Consider the following 15584-nt stretch of genomic DNA (forward strand, 5'->3'; position numbering starts at 1 on the left):
TATTATTGGAGTGTGATGTAAATAGTTTCTTTCAAAACAAGAACAAACTTTTAATAGAACTGATATTGGGAGAAATGTTCCTCCATGACTGTCCTTGTGTGTAATTACTTCTTGTATTTATTTGAATTTAATTTTTTTACCTACATAGAAGCCCTGAGAATTAATACAGAGCCCTGTATGCTGCTGCACTGGAACTTGGCATTTGTAGTCCTTTGTATCCCTCTCTTGAGGAATGTTGATAATTTCTGAGAAAATGTCTTCAGATCTTGCTAGAAAATCTTGTTGCTCTGCCAGGACCTGCCTGCTGACATTGATACAGTATGAGAGCTGGAGACCCCTTGGCCATCTTTGGATCCGGTATTTGACCAATTCTGCCGACTCTCCTGGACCAATATCAAAAGGATCCTGGGTGCTGTGAAGTCCACCACTTGTTTTCCCCACCCGTGTCCATCATGGCTGGTGAAAGCCAGTGGTAATGGAATACAAGGCCCTCTGGTAGACATCATAAATCTGTCCCTGAGTTCGGGGGTCTTCCCGAGGAGATTAAAGGAGGCAGTGGTGAGACTGCTGTTGAAGTGACTATCTTTGGATCCCACTGATCTGTCCAACTACCTCCCAGTATCAAAGTTGTCATTCCTGGGCAAGGTGATTGAGAGAGTGGCAGTGGAACAGCTCCACACTTATCTGGATGACACATCAGCCATGGACTTATTCCAGTCTGGCTTCAGGCCAGATGGAGACAGCACTAGTTACACTCACGGATGATCTCCGTAGACAGTTGGATCGAGACAGGTTGGCATTTCTGTTACTACTTGATCTGACAGCAGTGTTCAACATGGTCAACTACGATCTGTTGACCCACCGCCTCGCCGATGTGGGGATTTGTGGGACGACTTTGAAATGGCTGGTCTAATTTCTCTAAGATCAAGGACAGAGTTGGTGCTAGGAGAGAGGGTTTCATCTCATTCCCCTAGTGTGTTTGGTGTTCCCCAAGGGAGAATCCTCTCTCCAATGTTATTTAACATATATGCATACCCCCTTGCCCGGCTTGCATGGAGTTTTGGGATGGGTTGTCATCAGTATGCAGATGACACCCAGCTGTATCTGTTGATGGCCCCAAATAGTTTAGCTGATTGTCTGAGGGCAGTGGTTGGATGGTTGAAATGAAGCTGGCAGAAATGAAATCCATCTAAGATGGAGGTCCTGTGGCCGAGGGGATCCGGGATTGGGTTGCCAATTCCCTACTCTTGCTGGTGTGCCATTAACACCAACACCGACGGTCAAGTGTTTGGGTGTGATTCTGGATACCTCCCTTTCTGTGGAGGCCCAGATCACAAATGTAGCCAGACTGGCATTTTAGCATCCATGCCATGTTAGGCAGTTGATCCCCTGTCTGTCTCCCTCTGACCTAGCCACAGTGATCCATGCAATGGTCACCTCCAGATTAGTTTACTGTAACTAGCTCTATGCAGGACTACCCTTGAAGCTGACCCAGAAACGCCAACTGGTCCAGAATGATGCAGTTCCACAGGGCCTGTAAGATGGAGATGTTCCACCAGGCCTGTGGCTGAGGACCGCAGTGATCTCTAACTAGGCTGATTTCCTCCGTTTCCCTTTTCCTTACATCTTTCTTTCCCCCCCCCTTCCATTCTGTCAGGAAATGTGGCACTATTGTGCTCTCTTTAAGTGCCATCTTATTTGATTGTTGTAAATTTTAGTGTTGTTTTAGATATTTGTTAAAAGATTTCTCACTTAATTTATTGTTGCTACCTGCCCCGAGCCCTGCTATGCGGGGGAGGCAATTCTTGCTTTGAGGCAATTTTTCTTGCTGTGTCCCATGTTCATAGCAGTAGAGCTGAAGTTCTGAAAACTGGTGAGGGGCCGAGGGCTATATTAATACATGCTGTGCATTCACTTGGATGAATTTTAAGAAATCCAATGATCTCATGTTCCAGAAAGGAGAAAAGGGGGCACAAATCAGACACTAAAATGTTAACACGCAGAAATCAGTCTTAAAAGTTGCAGTACTTTTTCAGAAACACTTAAAAGGGACTCTAGGAAGAAGCTGCTAAGATAGAATTGATATGCAGATTTGATACTGTCGGCTGAATAGGGCCTGGAAGAAGTTAGTTCACTAGAGGAAGTAATTGTCCGAAGGTTTGCGTACACTGTTCAGAGTTGTTCTCTTTTACCCATTCATCAGCAGCTGGGAGTGGTCCACACAGTAGTATGGGTTTTTCAGAAAAATCAAAATCATGAATTTCCCCATATCATAAATAGATTGTAATCTAATTTAGCATGTTTATTTTGACTTCAGTAAACAAAGGTAAAAAGTACCCCATATTAATGTTATGGCCCAGTGGCAAGATTGGGGGGGGGGGGGGGGGTCAGGTGTGGTTGAAATATTCTAACAAATTCAAAACTATCTGCAGAAATTGTTTTTCTTAGAATAATACTTATATAAAGTTAAAAACCTGTACTTCCTTACACTGTTTAAAGATGCATTTAGCATGCACTTCTCCGTTTTAAATTTAACGTAAAAAACCCACAAAGCACTGAAAATTGCTGACACACACTTACCAGGGAGTAAGTCCCATTGACTTACATGGGATATGACTGAGTATACATGCTGAACATTTCACTGTATACCCAAAGAACTGTGCAGGATATGCTGCTGGCATGGTTATTTACTCATCCTTTTGAACAGAAGTTAACTCTTCTACAGAGAACACTGGGGCACCTCATCACTTGCATTACTTACTAGTTCTGTATCAGACTGCTGACTATAATATCCTTTCCATCAAATGCGAGGAAATAATAAATAAGAATGTTAGCTTTAGTTTGGATGTGCACTGCAAAGTTGATAAAGTGATTGCATAACTTGATTTTTAAATGTGGATTATTACATGTTTTTAGAGCTTTATCCCCCCCCCCTCCGGGGTTTGTGCGTTAATGAAACATACATGTACTCCTAGGGATAATCCTCTGAAAAACGTTAATTTAAATTTTGAAGCTGCCAGTCTTTCCTAATAAAAAAATAAAATAAAAATTCCACAGAAAATTAAAGCACTGGAAAATTTTCTGCCCCATTTTTCTGGATCCGCACCCACTCTGTGTGGATTGTTAACTATTTTAACATTTTTTTTTTGTCTGTGCTTTGCAATATAATCTTGGCTTGGTCTGTCAAGAGACTTGGCCTCATCCATGGTCTCTTGTTCAAAACTGAAACACTGGTTTATGCTGAGTCCTAAAGAACATGGAAGATTTCTGTTCCCTGAGAACCAAGGCTGAGATGGTTAGCTAAGTTACATCATTGGGCTTGCATTGGTTGATTAGACAGAATCATGCCAGTGCAGGCCATGAGGTATAAAGGAAAGATTCTTCATTCTAGTTTTGCCTTTGCTTGGAATACAGTTAGCTTTGGGACACATTTGATCTGGGGTGGGCCAGCGTGGCCAGGCGTCTGTTGATTTGAACTGTGGAACTATCTGTGACTCAGTCTTACTAAGGTAACCTGGATTAGAGAACCATTGTTTGTAAAGTCTCTAGGTTGGTATTTAGCTTTATTACTTACTAAGAATAAGGCCCGTTGTGGAAATAAATACAACTAGAAAGTGGCTCTGGGAGAGTGCCCCGACCTTGGGCCCTCAGCGTCAATTTACTGTGGTGACCTCTGTAGGGTATAATGACACTGAATCCACCATTTTCTCCAGAGGATCTGATCTCTGCTACCTGAAGAGCAGTTGTAATTTTGAGTGATCTCCAGCCCTCTCCTGGAGATTGGCAACAATGGTTCACCAGAAGGTAATGGCTGGTTTGGAGGGTGGAGTCTATGGCATTGTACCTGAGGTCCAACTCCTCCTCAAACCTCACCCTCTCCAGGCTCAACCCCTCAAATCTCCAGGAATTTCCCAACCTGGAGTTGGCAACCCTATCTCCTTCCCAGCTAACCATCAACCTACCTTTATCTGCCCCTCTGACTTCAGCTTTCCATTACTTCCCCCCTCTCTCCTGGAGAGCAGTTGTAATTCTGAGTGATCGCCAGCCCCCACCTGAAGATTGGCAACAATGGTTCCCCAGGAGGGAATGGTTGGAGGATGGCGTCTATGGCATTGTACTTGTCTGAGGTCCTACCCCTCCTCAAACCTCACCCTCACCAGGCTCCATCCGTCAAATCTCTAGGAATATTCCAACCTGGAGTTGGCAACCCTATCTTCTTCCGACCATCAACCTACCTTGATTTCCCCCTCTGAATTCAGCTTTCCATCTCTCCCACCCCTCACCTGAAGCCTCTACCATGCTCTGAAGCCTGGACTACTACATCACATTGGCTGTCAGGGGGGCCATCTCAGCAAGGTATGAGGACACAGAGTTCACCATTTTCTCCAAGGGAACTGATCTCTGCCATCCGGAGAGCAGTTGTAATTCTCCAGTCCTCACCTGGAAATTGGCAGCAATTGTTCCCCAGGCAGAAAAGTACAATCTTTCTCTGCAATAGGGACCAAAGCAGCTTACATCATTCCCCTCTCCCCCTTTTGACTTGCACAACAACTCTGTGTGGTAGGTTAGGCTGAAAGTCTGTGACTGGTCCAAAATCACCCACTCAGCTTCCACAGCAAGAACTTGGGTCTGGCAGACCCTGCTCTGAAGCACTAACTGCCACACCACACTGGCTGTGGTATCTCCTGGTATCACAACTGAACTCCAGACAACAGATCTCTCGCTCCCCCTGGAGAAAATAACTGCTTTGGAGGGTGGGCTCTATGGCATTCTGTTCAGCTGAGGCCTCTCCCCTCCCCAAACCCTGGCTTCTGTAGACTCTACCATAAAATCTCCAGGAATTTCCCAACCTGGAGCTGGCAACCCTAGTCAGGACTGGCTCCAATGAATTTTTCCCCAAAGGCCAAAATAGGTGTAGAAAGGGTCTCCCCCCTGCCTTTTACTGACAGAGCCAAGCTTGGTTGCCTACCAACAAGCACTGAGGGGAAAGTAGGGTTGCCAGCTCTAAGTAGGGAAATACGTGGAGATTTGGGGGGTGGATCCTGTGGAGGGCAGCATTGGGGGGGAGGACTCTGCAGGGTATAATGCCATAGGGTCTACCCTCCAAAGCCGCCATTTTATCCAGGGGAACTGGAGATCTGGAGATCAATTGTAACAGCGGGAGATCTCCAGGTCCCACCTGGAGATTGGTAACCCTAGGGGAAAGTCAGCCACACAGCAGGGCATTGAAGAGAATGGTTTGACGGCTGCGGAGCCAAGCAGTGGGTGGGAGAGAGGGTTACGCTGAAAGTCTCTGAGTGGTCTGAAATCACCCAGTCAGCTTTCACAGCAAGAACCTGGGTTTGGCATACCCTGCTCTGGAGTGCTAACTGCTACGCCACACTGGCTGTGGTATCAACTGGTATCACAACTGAACTCCAGACAACAGACCACTCTCTCCCCCTGTAGAAAATAACTGCTTTGGAGGGTGAGCTCTATGGCATTCTATTCAGTTGAGGCCTCTTCCCTCCTCAAATCCTGGCTTCCATAGACTTCAGCACAAAATCTCCAGGAATTTCCCAACCTGGATCTGGCAACCCTAGTCAGGACTGGTCCCAATGAGTTCCCTACAAAGGCCTAGAAAGGGCTCATTTCTTTGTCTTTTTACTAACAGAACTAAGCTTGGTTGCCTAGCAACAGCCACTGAGGGAAAAGTTGCTCCCACAGGAGCCAAGCAGGAGTAGTCATCAGGAGAGACAGTCGTTTGGCAGTTATTCTGTCAGGGAACAGTGGCTGAGGTGGCAGTGGGCGGGGCAGAGGAGTGGACCCAGCACCTAGCCAATGGCACACAATTACTCTTGAGTGGTGGTTGATGGTCCAGTGGCTGCTTGAGTGCACAGCACAGCCAATGGGAGAGCTGGAAATGGCCAACGCATTAAGCTCCTTTATTGTATATTCCTGCACATTCTTCTAATAAATCAGTGTAGTTATATTTGACGTGTTCTTGAATTCTGGGGCTTCAGTCTGAATCCTGTACTTTGGCCCAGGTTGGCTACAGCTACCAAGGTTACTTGTTTCTGGAACTCATCTTGTTAAGTGCTCAAGCTTGCAGGGTTGATTTCTTGTTTAGACCCAAAATGCTAGAGGATTGATCCATAGGTCTCTGGCTTGGCGGGTCGTTCATGGGGCTGGTGGCGGTGATACCCTGGTGTGTGGACACACTTTAGCCTTTTGTTTGTCTTGCCCAGCCAGTCACACTGCTTAACCCAAGCTCCTTGGCTTGGGGAACCTGTGACTGGTTGGCAGCTGTGTGGATGTGACATAGTCTTCTATGTCACATTCCCCCTTTTCTCTGTTCTTTGTAGCTTTGGGCATATATTTTTCTGCCATCTGAATGCAACCTCTTGTTGAAGTGAGCTCTGGTTTATGAAAACCTGCTCCACAATACATTTGTTAGAGTTTACAGGGCCATGATACTCTTTATTAATAATCTCACGGTGGTAATTGGGGGTTATCTCTTTCTAAATATATACATTGAAAACACATGTTCTTGAAAATTAATTTTTTTTTCTCCTCCAACAGCCGCTTTATTTTGCACATTCCCAGTGAGGAGCGAGACAATGCTATCAGAGTATGTTTTCAGATTGAGCTTGCCCATTGGTTTTATTTGGATTTCTACATGCAGAACACACCAGGATTACCTCAGTGTGGGATAAGAGATTTCGCTAAAGCTGATATCCTTTCTGTGTTGATATATGTATTTTGTTGTGGATCAGATTTATGTAGAGGCATCAATTGTGGAACTTCTGTGTCCTGTGTAATGTTTGGGCTGTGTGATATGATTAGAGTCAGCAGGATTTGCTTTTGAGCCGCGGTAGTTCCTGCCTGAGACATTTTGACCTGTTTCACACTCAGCGTTGCTAGAAATGTGTTATATATATTTTCTGTGACGTTATGTCTTCCACTGGAAATTGTACATTACTTGTACTTCTAGGAATGGAGAACTTAATTGGGGTTATCAGCAGTACTTGAGAAATGTCCTGTCCCTTAATGTGTGGAAGTTGACAGCTGAAACTTTTTGTAGTATAACAGCCCATTAAGTCTCTATTAAAGGGGCAGGACATTTTTTCTCCAGGCAGCTGGCCACCTTGAGCTTAATCGCATGACATCTGCATAGGGTAAACTTCCTTATCACCAATGGAGAGGGAAGTATGTTTGCATATGAATGTATGCTTAAGTTGCATTAAGTTACTGCATTTCAGCTGTCACACACTAGCATTGTTTCACAGGGCAGCTATTTTATAAGTTCTCCTTAATTACAATTACAAACTGAGCCTGCCTTGGCGGGGATGGTGGATATAAGTCAAATAAATAAATACAATATTTATATACTTTTTCACCCACAAAATTGTCATAGTAGACTACAGAATGAAAACTGAAAATCGTATACCTTGAAAACAAATATTTAAAGATTAAATCAAGACAAATAGACAATTTATCCATAAAATTTTAACTGACTGGCAGAATTAAAAAATATAGAAGCTGAGTTTTTCGAAGTACTATAAAAAGAAAAAGCCCCACTCCTCGGGTAGCCAAGGCAGCTTATTACAAAACCTTTCAATAATCAGTTTCATTCAAGTGAACATAAGAACATAAGAGATGCCAATGTTGGATCAGGCCAAAGGCCCATCCAGTCCAACACTCTGTATCACACAGTGGCCAGAAATACCAGTGCCATCAGGAGGTCCACCAGTGGGGCCAGAACATTAGAAGCCCTCCCACTGTTGACCCCCCCCAAGCACCAAGATGACAGAGCACCACTTGCCCCAGAGTCCCTATCTATACCTTGTGGCTAATAGCCACTGATGGACCTCTGCTTCATATGCTTATCTAATTCCCTTTTGAAGCCGTCCATGCTTGTAGCCGCCCCCACTTCCTGTGGCAGTGAATTCCAAGTGGTAATCACTCTTTGGGTGGAGAAGTACTTCCTTTTATCCGTTCTAACCCGACCGCTCAGCAATTTCATGGAGTGCCCATGAGTTCTTGTATTGTGAGAAAGGGAGAAAAGTCCCTCTTTCTCTACCTGCTCTTTCCCATGCATAATCTTATAAACCTCAATCATGTCACCCCTCAGTCGTCGTTTCTCCAAGCTAAAGAGCCCTAAGCGCCTTAACCTTTCCTCATAGGGAAAGTGTTCCAACCCTTTGATCATTCGAGTTGCCCTTTTCTGCACTTTTTCCAAAGCTATAAGTGCAAAGAGTTGCCCATCCATCAGTGGCTGGAACACAGAATGTAAATTGGAAATGGGCCTCTTATTATTACCAAGGTCAGCAGAATCCAAGATTAGATTCTAAGACCAGGGCCCTTGCCTCCTTCACGTTGGCAGTCCTGTCTGGAAGGATAGATTGGCCAACTGCCCAAAGCTGGCTTGCTTGTTCTGACAAATCTAACCACCCTGTGTTCCTGACCTTCCCCTTCCCAAAGTTTGGTTGATGAGTTTGATAAGAGGGTGCCCACCTGTTTGTACATGAGGTGGCACATCAGTGATTTAAATGGGGGAGTAGACCCCAGCTCTCTTCCATTTGGCACAATTTTCTTCCTTTGATTTCTCGAAGGGGAATTTTTAAGTTGCCAAAAACAACCAGGCAAGTGATAGTTTACGAATTTGCTTTTTCCTTATGATTTCCATGGCAGGATCATGTCATATGGATTTTTTTAAAAAAAGAATAGTCTTGTGGCACTTGAAGGCTAACGCATTTATTGTAGCATAAGTTTTCACAGGTTTCAGCCTTTTTCATCAGATGCATGAAGATAATTCTTAGCCAGCAAGAGTCTTGCATATGGAGGAAAAAGAAACTGTGAACAATGGCTGCCTACTGTTTTTGCAGGTGGAAGGGTTTCTGGGGGCAGAAGTGTGACTTCACTGCTTTCCTTATCCTGCAGCAGCTTAAAATCCCCCCCCCCCCGATTCTGCTCCTGGGGCATGGGGGGGGGACCTACATGAATAGCTGGAATAGGGGACTGGAAGTCTGCTGCAAGGGGGGTGTTGGTGAAAATCACTCTCCCCCCCACATAGGCAAAATTTTTAGATGAGATACAGCCCAATATTTTGAAAGGGTTGTGACATTTTCTGTGCTAACCTCAAATGTTGACAACTGACTCCTTAACTATATTTAACCAGTTCTTATAATCCATTATCCATTATTTTTCTTTTTTCTTGTTGACTAAGGATTCACTGCATGCATCCGCTGAAAGTTGCTCAAGCCCATGAAATCTTATGCTAAAATATATGTGTTGGTCTTTAAGGTGCCATTGAGACTTGATTCTTTTGTGTTTGCTGCAGCAGACTAACATGGCTACTACAGAAGAGGCCATAAGGGTACTATGCAACATCTGTCCTGATGGGGATGGCTCAGGCTAGCCCAATCTTGTCAGATCTTGGAAGCGAAGCATGTTAGTTAGTATTTGGATGGGACTCCACCAAGGAATCCGAAGGTTGCTACACAGAGTCAGGCAGTGGCAAACCACCTCTGAATGTCTCTTGCCTTGAAAACTCTACAAGGTTGCTATAAATTGGTTGTGATTTTACGGCACTTTCCACTACCACCGTGCAACATCTACAACATCCCCCATTAACCCCGTTAAAATAAACGATGTTATTTTTACTGAAGGTAGTACACATACAGAAGGAAAAGGACTTGGTAGAAATGTGGCTGTAAAATTTTAATGGAGATGGTGTGTGTCCTCATGCCATGACTTTCCTTGACTGCCTGTACTTTTCAGTCATTGCCCTTTTTTATTGCCTCAAGGTGAAGATGTGCAGAAAGTTTTAGATGAATGGAAAGAGTATAAAATGGGAGTGCCAACATATGGTGCGATTATTCTTGATGAGACATTTGAAAATGTAAGTGGGATACTCATCTGAAGCATTTCTTTATGCCTTGCAGGAGTTAACAGTGGATTGCATGTTAACTTTTAAAGTCAGTGTATTGAAATGAGGCTGCTTCAGTGACTTCTTAATGTCTTGTTTTATAAATGCTTGGTTCATAGCCGCATAACGTATGTTGTGTTTTATTGAAACTCTTTTCCCCAATTTAGAGAAGCATCTTGGCGTATATTTCTGACCATATTCAAATTGCTAGTTCAGTACCTAACTTTGACAAGTATTAATGTTAAATGTTAGCAATGTTGCTGATGCTTTTGCTTAGTTGATTAATTGTTTCTCTTCATAGATTCAGGTGGGTAGCTGTGCTGGTCTGAAGAATTAGAATAAAGGTTGAGTCCAGGGGCACCCAAACTTAGTTCTCACATCTGTTTGTTAACTCTTGTATTTGTATGCTAATTGTATTTCTATGCTAATTTGCTGCCATTCACAGGTCTTACCAACTGCTTTTATCCAGTCTCAGCTATACTTACCACCAGTTACTTATGCATCTTGACTCTAACCAGCCCTTCCTAGCAACTAATCCTCCCCATATGTAAGGCTTAAAGAAAATAATTTCAGTGTATCTGATGAAGTGTGCATGCACATGAAAGCTTATGCCCAGAATTAAACTTTGTTGGTCTTAAAGGTGCGATTGGACTCAAACTTTTTTGTGTTCCTCTTCATGAACATTTACTTGTGTCTAAATTACTATTTAAATTTTGCAGGTGCTCCTGGTTCAGGGTTATTTAGCAAAGTCTGGCTGGGGATTTCCGAAAGGAAAAGTGAATAAAGAAGAAGCGCCACATGACTGTGCAGCTAGAGAGGTGACTGAGCTGGTTGTATGTGGGTTAAAATATTGTGAGTGAAACAATGGTTGAAGAGGCTCAGTCTCAGAGATGATACCATGCAAATTCCTTTGAAATGAAAAAAGGCTTTGTAGCATTTGTGGTTTCCCATATGGTGCAGGTAACATTGCAAGTTAAAAAGATCGGGTAGTAGGTGATGGTGAAAGACCACCTCCTAAGAACATAAGAAGAGCTGATTGATGGTGGATCAGACCAGTGGTCTGTCTAGTCCAGCATCATGCCTCACACAGTGGCCAACCAGTTACCCTGGAGGGTCAACAATCTGGCATAGAGACCAAGAGCTTTCCCTGATGTTGCCTCCTGGCTCTGGGATTTAGAGGTTTACTTCCTCTAGATGTGGAGATTCTTTTTAGTCACTGTGGCTAGTAGCCACTGATAAGTTTTTCCTCCACAAATCTATCTAATCCCCCTTTAAAGCTGTCTGTACCAGTGGCCATCACTACATCTTCTACAGCAGTGGTTCTCAACCTGTGGGTCGCGCCCCCTTTGGGGGTCGAATGACCCTTTCACAGGGGTCGCCTAAGACCATCGAAAAACACAAATTTTCGATGGTCTTATGATAGCAACGAAAATAATTTTATGGCTGGGGGTCACTACAACATGAGGAACTATATTAAAGGGTTGCGGCATTTGGAAGGTTGAGAACCACTGCTCTACAGCCTTGGTTTTTAACCGTCCTGAATAATTTTTGTCCTCACAGCTGGGTATTACAGGAATGAGCCTTGGGTTTACATCCTCTGCATTTTAATCATTTTCTGTGTAAAGAAGGTTTTTTTGGTCTGTCCTGAATCTACTGCTCATCAACTTCATTGGATGCCCCCGAGTTCTAGTATTTTGGGAGAGGGAGAAAAGGTTCTCTCTGCTCACTATCTCTATCCCATGAATAATTTTATATACCTCTATTATGTCCCCCCTTAGTCATATTTTTTCGCAATTGAAAAGTCCCGGACTCTTCAGTCTTTCCTCATAGGAAAGATGATCCAACCTCTTAATTATCTTGGTTATCCCCTTCTGTATTTTTTCCAGCTTGGAAATGTCCTTTTTGCAATACAGTGACCAGAACTGCAGACAGAATTCCAAATAAGGCCACACCATAGATCTGTACTGAGGCATTATAATATTGGCTGTTTATTTTCATTCTGTTTCCTAATGATTTCCAGCATTAAGTTTGTCTTTTTCACTGCTTCAGCACACTGGGTTGACATTTCATTGAGCTATCCACTAGAACTCCAATGTCTCTTTCTCTCTCACCTTAGCAAGTTCAGACTCCGTTAGGATATATTTGGGATTTTTAAAAACTCACCTTTTACTTACCTAACTTGAACTTGTCCATTCACCCAATTTGTGGAGATCCTCCTGGAATTCTTCACAATTGGCCTTGGTTTTCACCTTCCTGAAAAAATTTTGTCCTCTCCAGCCTTGGCCACTATCCTGCTCATCTCCAGTCCCAGATCGTTTATGTAGTAGTAGCAGTAATTTATTGTGTTGACCATAGGTCATAACAATACAAAAAATGCATAAAATCCCATGATAAACTCCAAGATAAATACAAATTAAATTAATATCCAACAAGGTCATATAAATACAGAGCCAAATTAGGCCATGGTCATTTCCATACAGTTCGATCTAATCGATCTAGCCACCAATGCAAACAAAGCGACTCTGTTAGAAACATACGGATCTTTATCTGCAAGCAAAAATATAACTTTTTCCATATCTGAAACTCCTTAATGCAGAGATAAGATACTATTGATAAATTTATTTCGAGGGGGCAAAAGAAGAGGGCATCTCAAAATGTAATGGGTCAAATCATCTACTTCTCTAGTGCCACACATACGAAGTCGTAAGGGGGCAGGGACCCTTAGAAATCGGCCGGTGCGAACCATAGAGGGCATAGCTTGAAATCTTAAATTGGTAAAGGCCAACCTTAATTTCATTGTTGTTAAAGTCTTTAGGTAAGATGACCTGGTATGGTCTTTTTTAAATAATTTAAAGAAAGGGTCCGCTTTAGATTGACTGATTGCCTTACTATCTAATGTTAAATACCCATTCCCTCAACTCCCACCTTGAACTGTTAGCTGTTAACAGATCATTTGGGATAACGTACTTTGATTGTGTAAGGCCCAGATGTTCCTTGTAGATCTTGACAAGTTTTAGGAGAGAATAAAAACTTTTACTTCCAAATGAATTCTGAGAATGTTCTAGGCCTTTCTTCCAATAAAACAGGTCTCTAAGATTAGCCCTGGCTTTCAAGGATGGGATACCGAGCTCAAGATCATTTATGAAAAAATAGCTCCAGTCACTATCCTGATCCTTTTGATCTCCACCGCTTACTTTTCCCTCCATTGCGAGAACTGTCTATTTATTCCTATTCTCTGCCTTCTGATTTAACCAATTCATAATCCATAAAAGAACCCATCCTTTTATGCCATGACTGCTAAACTTACATAGGAATTTTTGGTGAGATACCATGTAAGAAGCCTTTTGGAAGTCCCAAGTATACAAATGCCTATTGGGTCACTGTTATCTACAGTACATGCTTGTTCACTTTTTCAATGAGTTCTAAAGGGTTGGTGATATAGGACTTCTGTTTGCAGAAACAATGCTGATTTTCCCTCAGCAGGCTTTGTTCCTCTACCTGGCTAATAATTCTTTCCTTGAATACAGTTTCTGCTAATGTGTCTGGGGCAGAAATTATTTAACTGGCCTGTAATTTCCCAGTTAACCTCTGAATCCCTTTAAAAAATCATTGTAGCTTTTGCTCCTCTACAGTCGTATACTTGTAGATCAACAATTGTAGATCAATTGTAGATCAACAATTGTAGATCAATTGTAGATCAACAATTTCATGTTTGAGTTCCCTAAGAATCCTCAGGTGTATGCCATCAGGATGCAGAGATTTACTGTTGTTTTTAATTTCTCCTTAGAGAGATTACCTAAGACCATAGAGAGCTGCTGCTAGTCGACATAGACAATACTGACCATGATAGATGAATGGTCTGTCGCTATAAGGCAGTTTCATGTATACATATTATTACTCATTTGACACTAGATCCCTATTTACAGTTTCATGTATACATATTACTCATTTGACACTAGATCCCTATTTGCCAGCCACAGAAGATCAGTGTGTTGTAACTTGTCCACTTAGCTAATATGATATACTGGACAGGACTCCTGGTTTTCACTATTGCTCTGCCTGAGCTGAGAATGCTTATTAGAACGTACCTAGCTCCTGCAACCACACATTGGAGGTGAGGAGTAGTTGTGGTGGATTAGCTGTTTTTCTTGGATACTTATCTGCTATTATAGGTGCCCTCACTGCAGGGCACATGAAATGTTTCCACCAGTGTTTCCTGGAAGCCAAGTATTTTTCAGAGTGTTAACAGCATCAAGATTATTGGGTTATTCAAGTCAAAACAGATATCCAGTCACTGGGAGCATCAGGTTTCTGATATGCTTGTATTTTTTCCTTGTATTGAGAAATTACAGCTAGGAATTGAAAAAGGCTCTTCAGATGGCATTGTTTGGGTACATGCAGTCCCTATTCCTCTTGAGTGCTCTGACTCAATTAGGATTTAGCACAAACCATAGTTTACCTTTACATCTGAACTGGCAAACTATGCCTTGTCCTTGTTCTCCAAACTGAATTCCAAACAGTGCAAGCACTGTAACCAATTGAACTGCAGCAGGAGGAGGTGTAGTAAAGTCCTGTTCTGTACGGTCTGTGGATGTTGGGTGAACCCCACTATTGTTTAAACATGTAGTGGAGAACATATCTGTAAAATTAATACTTTATAGTTTCCTTGTATCTTTAAATTAGGATATGAGGCAGCTATTTTTATAGCATTAAATAAGTATGTGCCAGTTTTAAAATGTAATCTATTTACTTTCAGGTGTTTGAAGAAACTGGTTTTGATATAAAAGACTATATCAATAAAGATGATTACATTGAACTAAGAATCAATGATCAGGTGGCACGGTTGTACATCATTCCAGGTATTCCAAAGGACACAAAATTTAATCCTAAAACAAGAAGAGAAATTCGGGTAAATAGTCACTTTAATGTTTTTGTAGGCTCTGATTGAATTCTTGGACACTGAAAAAAGTTAATAAACTGTACAGTATTTATCCAGTGGTTAATAGTATAATCCTGTCAAAAGTTACTCCATTTTACCCTGGCCCCAGGGACATCCGATTAGCCTCGACCAGGGCCTTTTTGGCCCTGGCCCCCACCTGGTGGAATGAGCTTCCTTATGAGATCAGGGCCCTGTGGGACTTATTACAGTACCACAGGGCCTGCAAGATGGAGCTCTTCCACCGGGCATTTGGTTGAGGCAGTGGACGCCCCCCCCCCCCCGCTTTTTGGCCAATGACCCACCAGTGGCCTGGATCTGATTAGACACTAGATTTGATCTAACATCTGATCTCTCCGCTTTTACATGGGATTTTATGATACTGTTCTGTGCAAACTGTTATTTTAATGTTGTTTTAATTGTGGTATTTTAATTGTTGTACACCGCCCTGAGCCCGTCCGGGGAGGGCGGTATATAAATCAAATAAATAAATTTAAACCCATTGAAACCAGTGAGCTTAACTGGAGTTAATTTGCACAGGATTACACTGTAAATACTATAAAAAATAACAGCAGCATTTCCTCTAGCAATTGTAGGCATGATCTTCTTCTGTGTAGAGTGCTAACATTACAGTACTGTGAATTCAGTAGACTGCATTGACACACTACATTGTATGTTGTTTCTTTTCCATTAAGGACATGTTCTTTTTATGTTCTGTTTAATGTCTTTTTTCTGATT

The 15584-nt window shown here is 42.5% G+C and overlaps 1 protein-coding gene across 1 annotated transcript in view; it reads left to right on the top strand.

The window, feature by feature from the left end:
• Nucleotides 1–15584, top strand: part of DCP2 (decapping mRNA 2) — a 29326-nt gene that overhangs the window by 3679 nt on the left and 10063 nt on the right. The window contains exons 2-5 of the mRNA XM_015418650.1: nucleotides 6562–6713; nucleotides 9756–9883; nucleotides 10630–10728; nucleotides 14667–14819. Of these exons, the coding sequence (XP_015274136.1) occupies nucleotides 6562–6713; nucleotides 9756–9883; nucleotides 10630–10728; nucleotides 14667–14819 (532 nt within the window). The remainder of the gene's footprint in view (nucleotides 1–6561; nucleotides 6714–9755; nucleotides 9884–10629; nucleotides 10729–14666; nucleotides 14820–15584) is intronic.

The sequence above is a fragment of the Gekko japonicus genome, unplaced genomic scaffold, assembly GCF_001447785.1.
Source record: "Gekko japonicus isolate JY-2015 unplaced genomic scaffold, Gekko_japonicus_V1.1 scaffold541, whole genome shotgun sequence".
In the NCBI taxonomy this organism is placed as follows: domain Eukaryota; kingdom Metazoa; phylum Chordata; class Lepidosauria; order Squamata; family Gekkonidae; genus Gekko; species Gekko japonicus.